At 40.4% G+C, this 24,000-nt stretch overlaps 1 protein-coding gene across 1 annotated transcript in view; it reads right to left on the bottom strand.

Moving 5' to 3' along the window:
* The window catches only part of ptgfrna (prostaglandin F2 receptor inhibitor a), a 38,407-nt gene that overhangs the window by 6,696 nt on the left and 7,711 nt on the right, over positions 1 to 24,000 (bottom strand). Inside the window, exons 2-6 of the mRNA XM_009304396.5 lie at positions 22,942 to 23,307; positions 18,654 to 19,067; positions 12,597 to 13,019; positions 11,618 to 12,025; positions 9,225 to 9,332 (exon numbers count right to left, since the gene is read on the bottom strand). Of these exons, the coding sequence (XP_009302671.2) occupies positions 9,225 to 9,332; positions 11,618 to 12,025; positions 12,597 to 13,019; positions 18,654 to 19,067; positions 22,942 to 23,307 (1,719 nt within the window). The remainder of the gene's footprint in view (positions 1 to 9,224; positions 9,333 to 11,617; positions 12,026 to 12,596; positions 13,020 to 18,653; positions 19,068 to 22,941; positions 23,308 to 24,000) is intronic.

The following is a 24,000-nucleotide window of genomic DNA, read 5'->3' as shown; positions in this document are numbered from 1 at the left end:
CTCGGACAGGTCTGCACACGCTTACACACACACACACCGATACGTGTGGAATCTGACTGAAGAACACAGTAAAATCACACACACTGTGATACTAATCAAGAGAAACACACACACACACACACACACACACACACACACACACACACACACACACACACACACACACACACACACACACACACACACACACACACAGTCACAGAGGAGCAAGGATGCACACTAAACACACACAAAACAGACAAACAATAAACACACACAAAAACATGCACACTCACAACAGACATGACCTAACACTATGTCACTTACTAACACATGCACACTAAAACACAAATGAGCAAACAACAAACACACACATTGTAACTAACAGTAACAATGATTAATACAAAGTGTATCAAAAGCATTGCTCATTGTAAGATAGTGAATAATAAAGTCATATTAAACAGTGATGCAGAGCCCAAATCACATCTCATTATCACACACACGGAGTCATTAAGGGAAGCTGTGGCTCCGGGCTCCTGATTAGTGTTACGGTATGTAAAGTAAGTGTGTTATATGAGGAATGACAGGCTGAAACGAACTCTCGCTTCCGGGGCCGGAGGGTGAAGACGGCCCTCATAAAGCCTGACTGTCCCTGCATTCACTGGATAACTGCGGCTTCTCATCTGCACTGATTAAAGACTGAACTTCACAGCCTGGAGGAGACTGTACTGCACCCAGAGCTGACTGAATACCAGTGCTGGCCAGCTCTGAATTATACAAAAACACTATTATTAAACAGATAAACTCCCCCAAAAATGAAAATGTCCTGTTATTCTACTCGCCCACAGGTCATCCATGATGTAGGAGACTTTTTTTCTTCTTTAGTAGAACATTAAAGAAGATGTTGAGCTGAATCTGTGGTCATTCATATAATGGCAGTGAATGGTTTTGTAGAATAAAAATAAACACATACAAACAAGTCCAAATCAATAGCCATGGCTCCTGGAGAGGTCTGGTGAAGCAAAACTATTGGTCCGTGTAAGAAACTGAACATTATTTACAATATTCTTAGCGTTAATCCACAGCTTGGTCAAAAGTTGTAAATGTAGTCCGATTGTAATCCAAATGTGGCACAACAGTTGCCCAAATATAGTCTGAATGTAGCCCGACTGTAGTCAGACTGTATGCTGAATAAAGTATAAATGTCGTCTGACTGTAGTCTAATGCAATTTGGAGTCTGGCTGTAGTTGAATTAAGTCCGACTGCAGTCTGAATGTAGTACAATTTGGAGTCCAGCTGTAGTCCGACTGTAGTCTAATTGTAGTATGAATGTAGTCTAACAGTAGTCCGAATGTAGTTCACTTTGGAGTCTGGCTGTAGTCCGACTGTAGTTCAATTGTAGTATGATATAGTCAGACTGCAGTTTGAATGTAGTATAATATGCAGTCTGGTTATTGTCTAACTGTAGCCTGACTGTAGTCCAATTGTAGTGGGAATGTAGACCGACTGTCGTACAATTTGGAGTCCGGCTATAGTCTGACTGTATTCTGAATATAGTATAAATGTCGTCTGACTGTAATGCAATTTGGAGACTGACTGCAGAACAATTTGGAGTCCAGCTGTAGTACAACTGTAGTCTAATTGTAGTATGAATGTAGCCAAACAGTAGTCCGAAAGTAGTTCAATTGTAGCTGTAATCCGACTGTAGTTGAGTTTAGTCCGACTGCAGTCTGAATGTAGTACAATTTGGAGTCCAGCTGTAGTCCAACTGTAGTCTAATTGTAGTATGGATGTAGTCTAACAGTAGTCCGAATGTAGTTTAATTTGGAGTCTGGCTGTAGTCCGACTGTAGTATGAACGTAGTCTGACAGTAGTCTAAATGTAGTACAATTTGGAGTCTGGCTGTAATCCGATTGTAGTTTAAATGTAGTCCGAATGCAGTACAAGTTGGAGTCTGGCTGTAGTCTGACTGTAATCTAATTGTAGTAGAAATGTAGTCCGACTGTAGCACAATTTGAAGTCCAGCTGTAGCCTGACAGCAGCCCGACTGTAGTCCAATTATGGTATGAATGTAGTCTGAGAGTAGTTTAATTTAGAGTCTGGCTGTAGTCCGATTGTAATTTGAATGTAGTTCATCTGTAGTTCAAATGCAGTACAATTTGCAGTCGGTCTCTAGTCGGACTGTAGCACAAATTTTAGTATGAATATAGTCTGACTGTAGTCCAAATGTAGTACAATTTGGAGTCCAAATGTAGTTCAATTGTAATCCGTTTGTAGTACGAATGCAGTCTGATTGTAGTCCTGTCACTTTTATGACAATAGAGCCAAGAATGGTGACGCAATCACCAATACCTATAAACAAATTATGTCACCGGACCACTTTCATGCTTTCATGATCGGACCACATCGGACTTCATTCGCACATGCGCAGAGATCTGTTTGACCTGGCGGTATTTTAAAGCTTATGATGCTGAAAATAATATTCAATTTCCTACACGGACTATTCATTTCACTTCACACATCTACTTTAATACTACTACTACTTTAATGTTCTACTAAAGAAAAACAGCAGGGATAAAAGCACAATTAAAAAAAAACACCTGAGCCTAAGACTGCTGCTCTCGTTCATGTGTCTTGAGCTGCTGAAGTTACAGTAAAACACCACAGATCATAGATTACAGAGTTAAAATGCCTAAAAACATCTTGAAAAATTCTGTTAATATGCAAGAAAGCCTTCCAGTGTGCATAAAAAAAAAACTATTTGCAAAAAGTAGATTTTATTAAAAAAAAAAAAAAATTTGAAAGTGAAGAGCGATTCCTTTCCTTACCAAAAACATCTGCATTTCCCTGCCACAAACTATTGCGTGATGGTCTCCCAGATAAAATATTTAAAAAATGCAATTATTTCCAAGGAGATGTTTGTGTCTCATAGCCTGCAGCCTGTGCTTCACTGATGCCGTATAGAGGTTCAATACTAAAGCTGAGATCAGATGGAGCCTACGGGAGCAGCACTGTCCTTATTCTCAACCACTGTGAACAACTAGGCCACAATTAGCCTTAAAGAGGCCATCTGAAGAGCTGTGATGTTGTCCTTTTCCCTGCAGAGCCATGTTTGTGCATGTTTAGGATCTGCAACATTAACAAATCTCCCACAAGAGACATTTATTCGGTCTAGGAGAGAACACTGATCCAGACCTGTCTAAAACACATCCATACAAGTTTAGATATTACTGCACAGACAGAGATTTACTACAGCACAAATTACTGCACTCACACACACACACAGACAGACAGACGGAAGGAAGGAAGGTTTGAGTTCAGTGAACTGTAATGTTGTCTTATTGTCATTGTCACAGGATTATTGTCACGTGTTTCCAGTAAAGCATTAAGTAAAAACACTGTAAGATGTTCTGCTTTAATTGTGTTTGTACAGTTGGGTGTGATCCACCTGTTTTAAGAATCAAACTCAACATGAAAACATGAAACACACACCAGTTTAAACTGTTTGTGCTTGGTTGCTTTAAAAGTAGGGTTTGTAATAAACACCCATGTAAAAATACACCCCATGCTCACTGGAACTGTGTGCCACAGCCTGCATTTGGTAAAATACACTGCTCCGGGTATTTTCCATTGCACGTTTCAGATTTGAAATCCACTAGAGGGCGCTGTCTACATTTCTGCACATCTGAAATACATTACTTAGGTCAGGGGTGGCCAACCCTGTTCCTGGAGAGCCACCTTCCTGCAGATTTCAGTTGCTCCCCATATCAAACACACCTGAACCAATTAATTAGGACCTGAACACCACGTGATAATTACAGGCAGGTGTGTTTGATATGGGTTGCAACTGAAGGAAGGTGGCTCTCCAGGAACAGGATTGGCCACCCCTGACTTGTTTCAGATACATGGGCTTCCAGTAGATTTCCAGGAGATGGTGCAGATATGTTATTAAACACATTTGACTGCAGTTTGTAGGTATAATGAACACTGCGGGGCAGTACAACAACAACTTTTGCTCCATTTACACAATGATTTTTACAGGGATATATTATATTATAATAGGATTGACAGTTTAATCAGTGAAGATGATCTGGTGCAACCTGAGGGACAACAAAAAGAAGAAAGACGACAACAAATTCATCTTCACTATAGACCATTTTGAAGGATGTAAACGATAACAACGGTCCTGCTTTACATTTTTAATTTCCATAGCTACCAAGAATTTCCAAATATTGATAAATAATCCAATAACAGGTGTTTTAACGTAAAGAATTAGACGAGCTAAGACGAGCGCAATGAGACAAAATTAGCGTTATGAGTTTTCCCAATTGTAAGCGCTACAGGCATCTTAACTCTTTCCCTGACAGAGTTTTTTTTAAAGTTGCCAGCTGCTGCCAGCATTTTTGATGATTTTTCTGCCCAAATATATGGCCACTTATTCATATATCAAAAATATATCAATATAAATACATATCAAAATAAAGAATCATCTGCTTTCAAATTTAAAGAAAGCATGCTTCCCTTCTGTAATATCACTAAAACATAGATTGCCGCAAAACTCAGAAAGTCAAAGATGTGTTTGCTCTTAATTTTCTCCTCAATAGCAGGGAAAGAGTTAATCAAATCTCTGATGTGGCTTTTTCAGGACAGGAAAATGTTCTTTCATCTCTAAACTGAGGTCCAGAAGAGCATCAGAACCCCTCAGTGAACTGCGGTTGGTGTTTTCGACTGTTTCTCCGGGGTGTTTTCATCTGTCTGCCAGCTTTTGGCTGCGTTCCTTGAGTACATTACTCAGCCGGTGCGCAAGAACAAACCGTGTAGACTTTAAGATTTATGAATCTAATTAAAAATTAAAGACTGTAATGTGATTTCACAACACGCTGCTGTAGAGGAGCAGTTCACCCAGCGCTGGGTCAACACGTCTCGTACTCGATTAGTTTTCTGTGGAGCACAAAAGTGTCTTCGAGCTTTGAAGGGTTAGTTCAAGCACAGATGAAGATTCACACATCATTTATTCAGGACTCGAATATATATATATATATATATATCAAACATATATATAGGAGTGTGTCCTACAGGTGGTTGTCAAGCCAGCTCACCTGTGTGCCTTGAGCTGCATTGAGTGTATGCTTTACTAAAAAGACAGGCCTTTAATCTAGTGTTGAACTGAGAGAGTGTGTCTGAGCCTCGCACATTGTCAGAAAGAGTTTAGGAGCCATACATGAAAAGGCTCGACCTCCTTTAGTGGACCTTACTATTCTGGGTACTCTCAGAAGCCTTGAATTTTGAGATCTTAAAGAGCGGGTTGGATTGTCGCAAGACAGGAGGTTTGTTAGATAAACAGGAGCTCGAATATTTAAAGCTTTACAGGTAAGAAGTATATATGTTTTTAAATCAATACAAAACTTAACAGCAGCCAGAGTAAGGAGGATTGGGGTGATATGGTAAAACACTACACTGTAAAAGCGCTATAGAAATAAAGATGAATTGAACATATGTGATGTGTTTGGGTTTGTGCAAGTCCTGTAAGTGAAGAGACTCCCTGAGGATCTGTTTTCCAGAAACACACGATACACAGAAACAGCTGCCGCAGGGGGAAACAGACCTCTCCGGAACCAGAATAAAAGCAGCAGGAATAAAACACCTCTGGTTTGTGTGTGTTTAAGTGTGAGCATTGTGTGGACATACATCTGTGACACGTGTGTGTGTGTGTGTGTTTTGTATGCATGTCTGTGTGTGCCTGCAGCTCTGTGTTTGCTGTTACTCAACATGAAACCTCTGACTCCAGATCAGCTCTCTGCATCTCCTGGAGCAAACATACAGTAACACCACACTTTTACATCGCGTCTTAAAGGGACAGCTCACACAAACACAAAAATGACCTCATCATTTAAATTATCGTTTTAATCTCTATGGTTTTTCATTCTCCTGAAAAAGAAGATATTTTGAAGAATGCTGAAAATGTGTAACCAGTGACTTCCGTAGTATTTTTTTTTTCCAACAATACAAGTGCGACGCAGTGGCGCAGTAGGTAGTGCTGTCGCCTCACAGCAAGAAGGTTGCTGATTCGAGCCTCGGCTGGGTCAGTTGGTGTTTCTGTGTTGAGTTTGCATGTTCTCCCTGCCTTTGCATGGGTTTCCTCCTGGTGCTCCGGTTTCCCCCACAGTCCAAACACATGCGGTACAGGTGAATTGGGTAGGCTAAATTGACTGTAGTGTATGAGTGTGAATTAGTGTGTGTGTGTGTGTGTGGATGTTTCCCAGAGATGGGTTGCGGCTGGAAGGGCATCTGCTGCGTAAAGACATGCTGGGTAAGTTGGCGGTTCATTCCGCTGTGGCGACCTCGGATTAATAAAGGGACTAAGCCGACAAGAAAATGAATGAACGAATGAATGAACAATAGAAGTGAAAGGTTTTCATCATTTTTCAAAATATCTTCCTTTGTGTTCAACAGAAGAAACTCAAACATATTTGCTTAAAGCACATTTTATTATTATATTTTTATTATGAGCACTTTTTGTTTCTTTGTTTTTTTTACTTTGTTTATAGTTACATCTGACTGGTTCTGAGAATTGTGAAATGTCCTGATCTCTGTAATGTGAAGATGTAATAGTGACCTTATTTAAAGAGAAACAGAAAGAAAGAGATGAACAGAAAGAGAGACAGACAGACAGACAGAAAGGTCATATGACCCACTCATAACTATTTCAAATAATAGCAACTACAATATTGACAAGGGCTTCATTATATTGGAAAAAACGCTTATTGCTATATTAAAATTTCTGCAATTTTGTGATTTTTTCAGAAGAGAATTAAACATTTTTTGGATTCATTAATTAATTTATACATTTTCTTTTCAGCTTAGTCCCTATATTTATCTGGTATCACCACAGAGGAATGAACCGCCAACTTATCCATCATTTGTTTTCACGCAATGGATCCTCATCCAGCTGCAATGAATGAATGAATGAATGAATGAATGTGTTTGAACTGTTGTACCTGGTCAACTACAATCCTGACTGCACATTGCACACCCTGCGATGTGGCTATTGCGTATTCACACATTGAGATATAATTGATGCCAAAACGATATATTCTGCAGCCCTATTATTGACCACAGCAATGGTGATGATCATTTTTCCCATAATCAATCAACATATAGGAATAGCTGGATCTCCCTCCTCAGCAAACCGAGCGTTCAGTATTAGAGAAGAGAAAGTCAAAACGCCGGACGTGACTCAGAGCACAAAGTCCAGGCAATCGTCACTAAACAGAGAGAATTACAGCAGTTTAGGACGACCGCAAAATAATAATCCACACCCACTATACAGCTCTTCTGAAGAAGCCACTATGAATAAACAGAATACACAAGCGTTCATCAAGAAGTTCAACACAGATCCTGATAATAAAACATGCTGAAACAAGCAGAGCAGATCAAGACAAACAGCTGAAAGACACTCCAACAAAAAAGCGGCGTACAGAGTGTCTAAATTATTCAAGCTCTTGAGAAAGCACCAGGCTACTTTTAGGATTCTGTTCCCGGTTTGCATCAATGCTTCAGATGAATGTGAGACTTTAGCTCACCGAGGAAGAATCTCACTGAAACTAGAGATACATACACCACATCATATAGACCTGTGCTGTGCTGTAATGCAGGGCTTCCCAAACTTTTATTCCCCTAAAATAAAAATGCCAGCTACTCGAGACCCACAAATTCCTCAGAGGTGGTTGTAAATATACAACCCTCAATAATACAACACAACAATAGACCTATATAAACACGAGGACATTGACAACACAAAAAAATGCAACAGTCTAACAATCATACCATTTATATGGTCATTTATTAATTTAATTCAATATTAACCTCAGCTAAAGAGAATGGTGGACGATGTTTTCAGCATAAGGATATTCTTGGTGTAATTTTGGAGACCACCACTCTGAGATCATTCTCAATATCCTGACGTGTGCTGGATTTATTTTTAATGTATTTGGTTGCAATAAAGGTGTCAGGAAGTTTAACCTGCTGCTATAAAATCAATCTGCTGTGGCTGACGCTACTGCTGTGTTATTAATCTAACGTAAACACACCAAATATGAAAGAAATAACCTAACATCTGATGGCTGTTCATTTGCATGTTGTTGTTTTTACTACTATAACTACTATTTTTATCTACTGTGGGTTAAAATATGGTAATTGTAATAGTTTAATATAATTTATTGGATTTAGGAAATAACCAAAGACCCCTGTCATTGTCTCGCGACCTCCACTTTGTGAACCACTGCTGTAATGTAGCAAAAATAAACATACAGTGACCCTAAAGGGTATCTAGAGGACCAAGCACTGTTACAACGCACTAATGTCATCGTGGATCAGATAAATGCTTTAAACTTTAAAAGACACACAAGAACATTACAAAGGCTTAACTAGGCTAATCAGGCAAATCATGAACAACAACTGGACAATATTTTTGTAATAAATATGTCTTAAGGGCACTAATAATGTCACCCACAGCAGTTTTGACATTTATATATATAAATATATATATATACACACAACTCAAAGAAAGATATTCTTCAGTCGAAAGTTATGTTCTTGCTCTGTTAAACAATGGTAAAAATTTTTGGTAAATATTTTTGAAATAACTACAATTTCACAAAAGGGCCAATTATTTTGTCTTTAACTTTGCAAGATTTTTTTTATAATTCATTGCAATTCCCAGCACAGTGTTTTTGAATCATACTATAGTAAAGTACCTGAATTGATCTGTTGTGGTGATTCTACAGTTGCCAAGGTAACAACTACAGTAATTGATATGTTGTGGTGATTCTACAGTTGGTATTGTAACAACCCCTAAAGTAATTAATCTGTTGTGGTGATTCTACAGTTGCCATGGTAACAACAACTACAGTAATGAATCTGTTGTGTTGATTCTACAGTTGCCATGGAAACAAAAACTACAGTAATTGATCTGTTGTGGTGATTCTACAGTTGCTATGGTAACAACACCTACAGTAATGAATCTGTTGTGTTGATTCTACAGTTGCCATGGAAACAAAAACTACAGTAATTGATCTGTTGTTGTGATTCTACAGTTGCTATGGTAACACCACAGGTATAGTAATATCAACAAATGACCCAGTACTGTAGTTTTCTACAACTATAGAGTATATTCCACTACAATACTCCACAGTTTACTGAATAACGTTCATGATAACATTAGCAGGACTGAAGTCAGTACTTGCCGGTGTTTGGAGAGGCGTTGAGGATGGAGACGGAGCACTTCATCTGGACTGTGTCTCCCAGTAAAACATCATTTGCGTCTGACTGAATGGATATGTTGAAAACTGGACCTGTGAAGGGAGAAACACACACAGTCTTTAAAAGTCCTCTTAAATGACTCATTTCTGAACATTTAAAGTCTGTGTGAACTGGAAGATGCTGCAGAGTTTTATTTCTAATAGGAGGTGGGGCGTTAATTGTGGGCCCCGCCTTTCAGCTTTAACTATCTTTAACGTTAGGTTTCCTGTATGGGTTATTATTGAAATTACACAGGCTTACACACAGGAGCCTGATAAAAATGCTCATTAATGAAGAAATCTTCAGATGGCATTTAGAGGTTTTTGCATCCGAACCCTTCATATACAGTGTTGTATATGTATATGTATATGTATATATATATATATATAATATGACATATTAAAAGACTCTTTATGAAGAGAGAATGAACAAATAAATGCTATTGAAATTTTTTTTAACTGCATTTGGGGCAGCTTCCAGACTGTGGGCGAGTGTGTGAAGTTTAAAGCGATGCAAGTAAAAGACGAAGAAAAAAGCGTTTCTCAGCGGACAGCAGGAATCTGGCCTGAGGGAGGAACTACAGAGATCCAGTCATCCAGAAGCAGAGTGTGTGTGAGAGGTTAACATGAGCTCAGCGCTGAACACACACTCACAAACACTCTTCTTTGGGTCTCGCGATTACTTCATTAATCAAACGAGCCGTCATTTATTTTTCTGCTAAACAAGACCTTTATTCATCGACTGGGAGCACTTAGAGTTGTTTGAAGCTGCGACTTGGACACTTAATAGAGCTGTAGCGAGACAACATCAGAGAAAACCAATCAATATCTGTTCAGAAACACTCAATACTCACTATTACATCATTTCTCAACCTATTTCTAATCGCAGACGGTGCTCTAGGCTAGTGTTTAACAGCAGACTGCGCTCTAGCCTAGTGTTTAACAGCAGACGCTGCTCTAGCCTAGTGTTTAACAGCAGACGGCGCTCTAGGCTAGTGTTGAACAGCAGACGGCGCTCTAGGCTAGTGTTGAACAGCAGACGGCGCTCTAGGCTAGTGTTGAACAGCAGACTGCGCTCTAGGCTAGAGTTTAACAGCAGACGGCGCTCTAGGCTTGTGTTTAACAGCAGACGGTGCTCTAGTCTAGTGTTTATCAGCAGACGGCGCTCTAGGCTAGTGTTTAACAGCAGACGACGCTCTAGGCTAGAGTTTACCAGCAGACTGCGCTCTAGGCTAGAGTTTAACAGCAGAAGGCGCTCTAGGCTAGTGTTTAACAGCAGAGGGCGCTCTAGGCTAGTGTTGAACAGCAGACGGCGCTCTAGGCTAGAGTTTACCAGCAGACTGCGCTCTAGGCTAGAGTTTAACAGCAGAAGGCGCTCTAGGCTAGTGTTTAACAGCAGACAACGCTCTAGGCTAGAGTTTACCAGCAGACTGCGCTCTAGGCTAGAGTTTAACAGCAGAAGGAGCTCTAGGCTAGTGTTTAACAGCAGAGGGCGCTCTAGGCTAGTGTTGAACAGCAGACGGCACTCTAGGCTAGTGTTGAACAGCAGACAGCGCTCTAGGCTAGAGTTTAACAGCAGACGGTGCTCTAGTCTAGTGTTTAACAGCAGACGGCGCTCTAGGCTAGTGTTTAACAGCAGACTGCGCTCTAGGCTTGTGTTTAACAGCAGACGGTGCTCTAGGCTAGTGTTTAACAGCAGACGGCGCTCTAGGCTAGTGTTGAACAGCAGACGGCGCTCTAGGCTAGAGTTTAACAGCAGAAGGCGCTCTAGGCTAGTGTTTAACAGCAGAAGGTGCTCTAGGCTAGTGTTTAACAGCAGAAGGCGCTCTAGGCTAGTGTTTAACAGCAGAAGGCGCTCTAGGCTAGTGTTTAACAGCAGAGGGCGCTCTAGGCTAGTGTTTAACAGCAGAGGGCACTCTAGGCTAGTGTTAAACAGCAGAGGGCGCTCTAGGCTAGTGTTTAACAGCAGAAGGCGCTCTAGGCTAGTGTTTAACAGCAGAGGGCACTCTAGGCTAGTGTTTAACAGCAGAGGGCGCTCTAGGCTAGTGTTTAACAGCAGAGGGCACTCTAGGCTAGTGTTAAACAGCAGAGGGCGCTCTAGGCTAGAGTTTAACAGTACTAACAGACAGCACTTTAGACAAGAGAGACAGAAATTAAGGTTTTGAATGACAATGTGTGGTAAATGAGGGTTGTGAGCATATAATCAGGAACTAGTGCTCAATTCTTACTAGAAGCAGTATTCAAGAACATGCTCAACAGTGTCAGCAGGAAATGGGCGTTTTTAACATGTCAATAGCTTTTATCTGCCTGAATCATTTAAAGCTCACTGCATATGGTACCTGTGTGCACAAAGTCGACCTGGATCTTGTTGGACTCTGCGCTGATGATTTTGGTCCAGTCCTGGCTCTGGTGTCGTGTCCAGGCGGTGACATCACAGCAGTAAAACCCTCTGTCGCTGACCTGGGCTCCATACAGTCGGAAGCGGTACTCAGCCGGTCCGCTCTTCTCCAGAACCACGCTGTCGATGCGTCCAGGCTCGCTCCACTCCTCCAGCTGCAGCACTGAGTCCGGGCTCAGAGACAGCACTTTCCGTGATTTGCCCCCGGCGCCAGACTCCTCAAAGCGGATCAACACCGAGTAGCTGGAGTCCTGCAGATTCTGTCCGCTCACCTGACAGGTCATCTCAAAGGTGGATCCAGCGCTGGATGCTTCCCTCACACGGTGGGCTGCGACTGACAAAACTGGTGCTGGAAAACACGCACAAATCCAGCATCATCAAACTGTTTTTAAAAACACAGAACACATGTGGGCCGTGTCTGAAAATGACTACAGCCTAAAAAGGTACTACATTTGAATTTACAACACGACCATTAAAAAAGTATGTTCTACATCAGGGGTCACCAAACTTGTTCCTGGAGGGCCGGTGTCCTGCAGATTTTAGCTCCAACCCTAATCAAACACACCTGAACAAGCTAATCAAGGTCTAACTAGGTATACTTGAAACATTCAGTCAGGTGTGTTGAGGCAAGTTGGAGCTAAACGCTGCAGGGACACCGGCCCTCCAGGACTGAGATTGGTGACCCCTGTTCTGCATAGTATTAATGGTACTGGGATTCACTACATCCACCATTTGTCAGGATAATGTGACCTAGTTGGCTCACTTCACTCCCATTCAAGAATCCTCTCATGTGGTATCATGGGATCATCAAACGGTGGACTCTTAATCAGAGTATTGTCCTAATCGTATTAAAATCAGAGTATTGGTGTCCATGTAAATGCTCTCAATGTTTGACTGATAAAAGCATCAGATTTACGTACTCTTGGGTGTCCACTGAACGGCCACAGGACTGGACTGCACCTCTTTGGAGTTTGTCCATACGCCCTTCCGGTCTGGTGTCCAGGCAGTGACCCTGCAGGAGTACCAGCCCATGTCGGCGTCTGCAGTCTGCAGGATCCGCAGCATGAAGGTGTTGTCTGGTGTTCTGGTCAGAGCGATGTCTCCGCGATCCAATCTCTGCTGATACTGCGCTCCTGCGGTCAGAGCACCCTGCTGGTCCAGCGTTGCCACCATGACCTCCGCCTGCACCTCTGCTGCTCCACCGCGGGTGGAATAAACCCAGGAGACACCCAGACGCCCGTTCTGCAGGTAAAGGAGCTGCTGAACCTGACAGCGCAGCTCTGTGGGCTCACCGGCGGACTGAGGACTCACAGACACAGCCAGACTCACTGTATACTGCAGATCTGAGGAACAAACACACACAAACACATCAGATCTGAGGACTCACAGACACAACCAGACTCACTGTGTACTGCAGATCTGAGGAACAAACACACACAAACACATCAGATCTGAGGACTCACAGACACAACCAGACTCACTGTGTACTGCAGATCTGAGGAACAAACACTAATTCTTATAATCTTAACTCAGGGCCTGTAGTGGTACTCTGAATAGCAAAGTCTACTAAAGGAGGTCGAGCCTTCTTATATATGGCTCCTAAACTCTGGGATAGCTTTTCTGATAATGTCTGAGGCTGACACATTTTCTCAGTTCAAAACTAGAATAAAGACCTATCTTTACATTTATAAGTTACTAGTTAATTAACGGTATTAGTAACTAATAATCTTATCCTTTCCCAATTTGATTGTGATGCAATAATCTGCACCTTTTGTAGAGCTGCTTTGAAGCAATAATTATTGTGAAAATCACTTTACAAACAAACTTGAATTGAATAATCACACACACACATGGAGTAAATCAACACTCAGTAGCTGGTTTCATCCAAAGATGCCTATTGAAAGTGGAATATGGCAAAAAACATTTGTGAATAAAACACTCATTCATGCATTCATTTTCATTTAATTTTTTGCGGTGCTGGGTAGCGAGGGCAGCAGTCTTAGGAGAGAACCCCAGACTACCCACTTCTCAGACACTTCCTCCAGCTCCTCTGGGGGATCCCGAGGTATTCCCAGGCCAGCCGAGAGACATAGTCCAACCAGCATGTCCTGGGTCTTCCCCAAGGCCTACTCCCGGTGGGACATGCCTGGAACACCTCCCTAGGTAGGTGTCCAGGAGGCATCCGAAACAGATGCCCGAGCCATCTCAGCTGACTTCCTTCAATGTGGAGGAGCAGCGGCTCTACTCCGAGCTCCTCCCGGTTAACAGAGCTCCTCACCCTATCTATAAGGGTGCGCCCTGTCACTCTTCGAAGGAAACTCATTCTGGCCGCTTGTATCTGAGATCTTGTCCTTTCGGTCATGACCCATTGGTGCTAGAAGGAACACGACCAGTAAATCAAGAGCTTTGCCTTTCGGCTCAGCTCCTTATGTACCACAATGGATCGATACATCGACCACATTACTGCTGCTGCCTGTTGCCTGTCAATCTCACGTTCCATGCTTCTCTCACTCGTAAACAAACCCCAAGATACTTGAACTTCTCTACCTGGCATAACGACCCCCCCCCCTCAAAATCTGCCCGGAGTGGATGAAAACAACCCAACAGCACACAAGTGTTAATCAGAATGAGGAAGACTGATTATTTAAAGTTTATCAGCCATTCTCAGTGTCCGCAGAGGTAATGAGTAGAGGACTGTGCTCTCTCTGGTATGAGGGGAAGGACACATTCCTCAGTCTTCAGCTGTCATTGTTGAGCTGCTGTGTATCTGACCTCAGATCAGCTTAATCCTGACCACCACAGTCATGTAATGCACTCAGCTGTTGTGTGCTTGGAGAAGAAACACCTGTTTGTACAGTCAGAAACACACTGCGACAGTTCTCTAATGTAAAACCTCTGATCGCAAGTGTACGAAATCTACAATTCTTCTTCTACAGAGGCCAGCTAGTGAAGTGCTGTGCAGGTAAACCTCACTCCTCTGACCTCAAAAGGTGCTCTAGTGACAGATGCTAGAGGCCATGGTTTTTAGCCTCCTTGTTAGAGCAACCGACTCCCATACAAAGAATAGCCAGTTCAATCCCCGCTAAGACCGGGTTGGGTGCAGTAGGAACATTGCCGGCGCGTCCATTGAGGCGACCTAGGCGACTGCCTAGGGCGGCAGAATAGAGAGGCCGGCATCGGCGACACTTCCCTCAACACCCGAGTTATGTCCACGATACCTCCCTCACCCTCCCGCCGCCTCAGTTATGTCCGCGCCTAGGGCAGCAGAATAGAGAGGGCAGCATTTACGACACTTCCCTGAAAACCCACGCCCTAAGTTATGTCCACGAGATTCAATTTGATAACCGGTCACTTTGGTTTTCACTTTCGGGTTCAGCGGCATGATTGTCCTTTGCCTAGAGAGGCAGTTCAGCTTGCTCCCGCCCTGAGTAGGAATAGTGGGTTACACTTGGAGGCGCGTCCGGGACGACCTCCTGTCGTTGGATGGAAATGCTAATGTTGAAAATAACTCAAGTAATTACTAAAAACCTCTATCTGACAGTGTCCTTGTTATGCTTAGTCAGACATGAACTGTCTGTCATGTCAATATAACGATTAATAAACACATGTTAGCTACTCCATCAGAAAGATGAAAATCCACAAATCAAGTACAATTCCTAGAGATGAGAGCTAACGCTTGTATTTATACAGTAAAAGTGACTCCTTCATGACTGTTCATTTCACTGCTGAACATAATGATAGCCAGTGCTTGGTTTCAACCAATCACAACAGACTGAGCTAAACATCTGACCAATCAGAGCAGAGCAGGTTCACTGTAAGGTGGAGTTTACAGAGATCATTGAACAACAAGGATGTAAACGAGCTGCAGTACACCACCAAAACAACATTAGCAGCCATTAAACTAGCATAATAAGGGCACTTACTGCGAACCAACACACAATAAGAAACACTGCTGAGGTACTAATGTTAATAACACTGCTGCTGATGTATAGTTAGTGCATGTTACCTAATGATTAAATAATGTTAACAAATACACTCTTACTGTTCAGTGTTAGGAAAAGGACAGTCATTAGTGTACAGGAGGAAAAAGCTGCACATTGTTTAGCCGAGATTTGAATATCCTGCTACACGGAAACTCCCCAAACCCAATCCACAGCACAGTTAGAATATGCAAAGCACTGATTAACATTTAACGTGGAGGGAGAAGACTTCAAAAACAAAGCTGCATGTTGCACACAAATCCTTGACATGATTCTATCACCAGCGGCAAATACGAGGAACGAACACACACACACACACACACACACACACACACACACACACACACACACACACACACACACACACACACACACACACACACACACACACACACACACACACACACACACACACACACACACACACACACACACACACACACACACACACACACACACACACACACACACACACACACACACACACACACACAGCAGAAGAGGAGAGATGTGGAAACACGCAATCGAGAGACAGTTAAAGAGGCAGCGCACTAAAGAAAATAAACGTTTACTCACTATCAAGTGGTTCTAAACCTGTTAGACTTTATTTGTCAGGTTTAACACAAATGAAAACATATTGAAGAATGTTGGAAATCAGTAAACATTCAGTTGCATTCCAACAAAAACTGCCGGTGTCCAACATTCCTTACAAGATCTTCTTTATTTCTAACATGAATTAGAAAATGAAAGAGGTTTACAACAACAAGTGAAGGACGAGTAAATGATGACAGACTTCAATCAAGAGGGAAACGTTTAAAGAAGGAGTAATGGAGTATATTTCTGGATATTTCTCTATTATTTTTTAAATATTAAAAAACAAATAGCTTTTATTGATCAGTCTATTTACATTGTTGTGCAGTGCAGTTATTTGAGATGCATTAACATTATGTTTTTGAACTGACCCGATACCAAAAATCTGTAGTATCCACTAATAAAATACTGATCTAGTACAGCATAGGTTTATTTAACATTATAGAATTTCAATAACTGTGGTTATCTATGGTATAAAAACTTAATAATCATACATATATATAGGTATATGTATATGTATATATATATATATATATATATATATATATATATATATATATATGTATATGTATATATGTATGTATGTATGTATGTATATATATATATATATATATATATATATATATATATATATATATATATATATATATATATATATGAATGTATGTATGTATGTATGTATGTATGTATGTATGTATGTATGTATGTATGTATGTATATATATATATATATATATATATATATATATATATATATATATATATATATATATGTATGTGTATATATATATATATATATATATATATATATATATATATATATATATATATATATATATATATATATATATATATATATATATATATATATATATATATATATACATATATATACATATATACACACACACACACACACACACACACACACACACACACACACACACACACACACACACACACACACACACACACACATATATATATATATCCAATCTATCAAATAGAGACTACTTCATTACAATTAGCAAAATAAAAAATACAAAAAAGTAAATTAATGAATTTTTTAAATAATGTGATCAAAATACTACTGCAGGCTGGGTTAGAAGACATTTCAGCAATAACACATGCGCTTAATAAAAGAGATTTTTAAAAATGTTGTTTTTGAAAACAAATATGAGGTGTGTGAGTTACAATGACCATGACTGGTTTGAAAATATTGTCGGAAGACAGCAGGAGAAATTTAGCGACATTTTGCAGAGAAAGCATCTCCTCTATATAATTCCCTGTGAGTTTTGCTTATTAAAGTCTCAGCTTTACTGGATGAAGCATATGAGTGTCTTTGCCTTTTCCCAAGCTGATAACAAACACTCTTCCACAAGCTCTTGACTAATCCACACACACACACCTGTCTATTAATATCTGCAGACTTAGAGTTTGAAGCCATGCATTGTCTATTGCAGTCTCTTTCTTCACATGAAGTTTCTTTGAATAAACTCAATACTTTGAGCACTTTTAAGTGTTAAGGAATAATGCACATCCGGTCAGTTGATCTGGCAGAATAAAGCCTGACAGGTTCACCACCAGACTGAAGGGTTTATTCTGTGATAACCAAATAGATGTACATTATCATGCAGATTGCATGCTTGCTACTAAACTTTGATCTGAGCTGTAAGCATTTAAAATTTTACAAACACATCCTGCAGACACAAAAGACTGATCTTAAATCTTGAAAAAGCGGTAGAATAGGGGCCCTTTAAACTAAAGTGAAAGCGAGTTTAGTTTCTGCTGCTCACTAAGGCAAATCCTTCTGCTTTACATGACAAAACTGATCAATGATTGACAGACACACTGAACTCTGCACAGACACTGAACACGGCACCGTTTGGCTTACTCATATTACACTAATGGTTCTGTCTATAGCTGTTATTTCTCCGTTTTTAATCACCATCTCTACACTTTTACTAAATATTACTCGTATTAGTCTTATGTACAGCACTTTGCACTGTAAAAAATGCAGGGCTCCACACAATTCATTCATGTTGTCCCAACACACATTGATTAAGTTTACTTTACACTTTTGACAAATTATTGTATATATTGAACCTAAAAAATTAAGTAGCCCCAATGAAATCTCAAGAATTGTGTTGTTTCAGCTCATTTTAAATAAGTAGTTTAACTAACGAGCAAAAAACAAATATTTTTAAGTGTGGTCAGTCCTGTGGCTGTTTTTAAGCGTGCTTTATAAATAAATGAACTTGAACTAAATGCATCATACTGCAGAAATATTACTGAAGAGATCACTAATTATGACTTTATTAAGGTTTAGAACAGACGTTGCTTCACTAAGGCTGCCGGATTAAAGAAACCCAGAAAAAGTGATGCAATAATGCGCTGTATATCTGACCTGTGGCCGTGACCTCCACCTTCCCCATGTCTTCAGATCTCTCCAGGATCTTCCTCCAGGTGCGGCCTTGCCTCACCCACTCCTGTGCCGTACACACGTACTTCCCGCGGTCGGCTGGCGTCGTCGCCTTTAGCACCAGCCCGTAGAAGCCCCCTCCCCGCAGGTCCAGCTGCAGGCCTCCGTCTGCGTACCGCTGCGTGTAGTTGCTGCCAGTCTGGATCTTGTCGTCAGGACCGAAGGTGAGGATCTGCTCCAGAACCCCGCTGCTGTTGGCTCTCCCGACAGACCAGCTGACGGAGAGGAAGGTGTGCTCGGTGAAGCTGCGGGTGGTGTTGCACTGGAGCTCCACTGACTCTCCTGCAGACACCGCTGCCTTGGGGATCAGCGGAGACACTTTCAGACTGTCCCCGATCACTGCACACAACAGAGGACACCAGTGTTAAGAGGTTTACCACCCCTAAATAAGAAAATACTGCAATAATAAAGCAAGAAATTGATCATGTTCACATGACGTCACACCATTAGTGGAACACTGCTGTGGGAATATGATCTCTCATTGACTGCCAACTCATGGGCTGAGAGATTTCGTTCCTTTTTAGCCAAAAAATGCATAATTGTTGTGCAAAAAGATTGCTAATAACCACACGCCAGAGCTCGAGCATTTGTTCTAGTACTGCCTAACCTGAAAGGCTGTAAGTGCCGACTTGTGGTTGTACAATGGACCTTTAATATACTGTAGTGTTCAGGTAAAGTTGCCGTACACATTTGTGTCTGTCGTTGTGTATTTGTTATTGTCATTTCACAAATACACAGCTATAAATCTGCAACTTAAAAACATCTGTTTTGATGTACAGTGTACAAATACAGAGATTTAGCCATGTGCATGAGAGCCGCAAGTGTAAATTTCAACCTACACATACAAATATCAGCATCACAAGTTCTCACATGCCACAGCCATGTCTACAGCCCAAGACCGGTTACTCACTGAAGCTAAGCAGGGCTGAGCCTGGTCAGTACCTGGATGGGAGACCACTAGGGAACACTAAGTTGCTGTTGGCAGTGGTGTTAGTGATGCCAGTAGGGGGCGCTCAACCTGTGGTCTGTGTGGGTCCTAATGCCCCAGTATAGTGAAGGGGACACAACACTGTCAGTAGGCGCCGTCTTTTAGATGAGACGTTAAACCGTGGTCCTGACTCTCTGTGCTCATTAATAACCCCATGGCACTTCTCGGGAAAGAGCAGGGATGTAACCCCGGTGTCCCTCATTCGTCCCTCATGATCATGGCCTCCAAATCATCCCCTTCCACTGAATTGGCTCTATCACTGTCTCTCCACTCCTCCAATAGCTGGTGTGTGGTGAAGCACTGTCCTGTGGCTGCCGTCGCATCATCCAAGTGGATGCTGCACACTGGTGGTGGTGTGGAGAACCCCCCCCCCTTTTCATGATTGTGAAGCGCTTTGGCTGTATGGCCATACACAATAAATGCGCTACATTACATGGAGATTTGCAAGCTTTCGAGGTTTGCTGCTGATTGACCTTCATAGAAATCACTCAGATCATCCAGAAAGGAGAAATCTCTGGATTGTGCTGAACACGAGCATCATTGACCCACAAAAATCCACAGCACCTATAACTGTCAGTGAGATTGTACTAATTTTATACAGTTTCTATTCTAACTAAAGTATAAACTGAAATGCAAAGTATAAACAGCAGAAGTGAATGAACAGATTTGCTCTAACAGTAAATATTAATAAGTAAAACAAACCAACAGCAAATATAAAAGCTGACACTTACACGATGCAACGCCGTCACTAATGACTAAACCTCTGTGGAATATCCACAAGATAAATGTAAACATGACTGAACTGTAGCTCTGACAGAGGCATGCGGGTTTTAAATGACTGAAAAACAGCAGAATATGGAGAGCAAGACCCCACAATGTACAGTTTATAATCATATCTGAATTATTATAATCAAGTCAGAATTATTCGCCCCCCTGTTTATTCTTTCCCCAATTTCTGTTTAACAGAGAGCAGATTTCTCCAACACTTCTCTAATCATAACAGTGTTAATAACTCATCTCTAATAACTGATTTATTTTCTCTTTGTCATGATGACAGTAAATAATATTAGACTAGATATTGTTCAAGACACTAGTGTTCAGATTAAAGTGACACTTCAATAGGGTAATTAGGGTAACTAGGCAGGTTATTGTATAACGATGGTTTGTTCTGTAGACTATCAACAAAAAAATAGCTTAAAGGGGCTAATAATATTGACGTTAAAATGGTGTTTAAACAATAAAGAGCTGCTTTTATTCTAGCCGAAATAAAAAAATCAAGACTTTCTCCAGAAGAACAAATATTATCAGACACACTGTGAACATTTCCTTGCTCTGTTCATTTGGGAAATATAAAAAATAGGAAAAAAGAAATAAATCAAAGGGGGGTGAAAAATCTGACTTTAACTGTATGTGATCCTAATATTTGCAGCTTAAAACAGACGGAGATATGAGAGGCTTATGCAGCGTTTCAATGGAGAATGCAGTTGATCTGCCATTACAGCTCTTGGTGTTTTTGTCTGTCTTCAGGTTACTTCCTGCTTATATTCATAAATGGCTTATTAATGAAGAAAATAGATATAGTTTTAGAAAAGAGTGTAACTTCCTCTTCCTCATGTTCATACAGCATTGAGAAGTGTGTGTGTGTGTGTGTGTGTGTGTGTGTGTGTGTGTGTGTGTGTGTGTAGAGGCAAACTGTGCAGCAGATTAGATCTGGAGCTCAAGAATGTAAATGGAGAACAGGTTTGATTGGTGTTCCTGGGCTTTATTTGGTTAGAAAATTGAATGATAATGAGAATCCAGAATATTAATTTACATTTGATGGGTTTTGTTGTAGATTATAATGCATTGTTATGGATTGTTTTATTACTTATTGTCATGTTTTGTTATTTATCATTGATGTGTAGTGGAGAAGGGCTAGGATTAAATAAGAGCTTCTTCCTGTTCCTTTTCAAACTTGTATGAGTTATAACAGTGTGGTATTTTGTTGTAATATTTAGCTTAGTTATTTTCATTTTAATTATTTATTAATTTTTAGTTTTAACATGTTTAAAATGGACCAGGGGGGGCAAAGTCGGAGCACTCAATCTGGTCCCCTGGGCTCTGCGATGGTTGGGGAAATTCTAACCCAAACACTCCATAACAATTGGCAGGCAAAATTCGGGACATTGCAACCTGCAGAACCTGAAAATAAAAAATAAAGTCTACAAATGTGAAATGCATGATTCAAAGCATGTCTTGCATAAAGAAAGCAATGATTCCAGTTAAAATATAGTGAATAAAACATTGAAAGTTTTGTGTTTTGACAGAAACATTTGTTATTGTCTACGTGTAATTAAGTCATTTAAATACAGCTTTAATAACATAATTAGCAACTCATTTTCTAAAGTAACCATCAAACACTTAAACAAAACCTCCTGATCACAATTATCAGATGTTTTTATGTAATATTTTCATTTTTATCTCTGTTTTGTTCCATCTGCTCGTCTCCAGCGTAGATTAAATCAGCACACACTCCTGAAAAGTTAAACACACCTTCACTCTCGTCTGCAGAACAGATCCGTCTTTGTGCTTCTGTCGCGCTTCAGGTCTTGCAGAACATCCCCTTACTTTCAGACCGCAAGCCTGTTTAACTCTATAAAGCCTGCTAGATCATCACACACATCTCGGAGATATCAGATAAGCCAGTGAGTGTGTCTAAAAGTGGATTGGAACGCAGCCTAGGTGCGGAGCTGAGGCTATTTTCAGGCTCTGCACAATATCCTTGCCAGAATTAGCAGTTATTAGTACAGTATGCAGCTACAGAAGAGTCCAGCTTTAACCAGGAAAACTAGACAAACAACATTTAAGCAAGATGCTGATGGTCTAATTCACTGATTTATGCTATGCTAAGCTAAAAGTGCTCCAGATCAGCTGAATTGATTAAAAAAAAAAGAGAAAACTCTACTGTTTATCTGTAGAGGAGTGTAAAATGAGCAGATTTACAAAACAAAAAAAAAAGTGTTGCTTTCAAGGACACCTTCAATGCAAAATCAAGGTTTGTGAGCTGTTTGGACAGGAGTAGGGGTGTTATCGTGAATGTTTTAACAGTATTACTACTTTTATCAATAGCACTTATCGGTTCAGTACTTTAACGGTTCTCTCATCGGTACTTTTTGTAGGGTTTTTAATGAAAGAAAAAAATATTCAATTTAACACCCTTTATTTATTACTACACTGTGGACTGACCTTTGAGCTCCACGTCTGCGTTGTAGTTCCCGCTGATGACGGAGTCGGTGCTGGGCGTGCTGCAGCGATACACACCGCTGTCTGTGGCCCGAACGCTCTTGAACTTCAGCTCCACCGCTGCGTCGTTCAGCTTCACGAAACTGATGTCTCGACTGTTGACCCGGTCCTTCATGGATGCATCGGTGAAAGATCCGTCAAAGGTGGAGACCAGCGGCAGCATTTTGTCAGCCATCATCAGATACCACTCAAAATCCTGATCTCGCGGCCCCTCATAGTTGGAGACGTCACAGCGGATGGAGACGGGCTGACCCTCCACATGGACCAGAGGACCGGCCGGCACCTTCACCACACGACCCTCACTGAGAGCTGCAGGAGAAGATCACATCTCAGATATTCAATATATTAGAGATAAAGCAGATACAGGAGCTTGTTAATCAGGGGTTCTGCTGGTTTCACAAAGTCAAATGCAAGACTTTTTAAGACCACATAGACTTAAATAATGTTTATTCTGAGAAAACAACCGTCCTGGATGTACTTTATCCTGCTTATGATATGAATACTAGCACAAAACACACAGGGTTCCTACTGGTGTCACAAAGTCAAATTTAAGACTTTAAGACCTTTTAAAGACCACAAAGACTTATAAAAGTTCTAAACGCTAAATATTTTTAACCGTCTTGCATGTACTTTATCCTGCTTATTACATGAACATTAGGCATAAAACATTAACAGATTTCCTACTGGTGTCAAAAGTCAAATTTAGGACTTTTAAGAGCTTTTAAAGACCATTTTAAATGAAATTTCAGACTTATACTGGACTTTTTCATGTTATAATTAATTATTTTTAACCACAAGTTTTAAATAAATTGTCAAAACAAGCCTTGGTTGTATGCATACACATTTTTCAACATAACAAAATTAAATAATAATAATAATAATAATAATAATAATAATAATAATATATATATATATATATATATATATATATATATATATATATATATATATATATATATATATATATATATATATATATATATATATATATATATTAAAAGT

The sequence above is a fragment of the Danio rerio genome, chromosome 9 (assembly GCF_049306965.1).
Source record: "Danio rerio strain Tuebingen ecotype United States chromosome 9, GRCz12tu, whole genome shotgun sequence".
NCBI classification, from domain to species: domain Eukaryota; kingdom Metazoa; phylum Chordata; class Actinopteri; order Cypriniformes; family Danionidae; genus Danio; species Danio rerio.
This window is presented reverse-complemented; position numbering and strand designations above follow the sequence as displayed.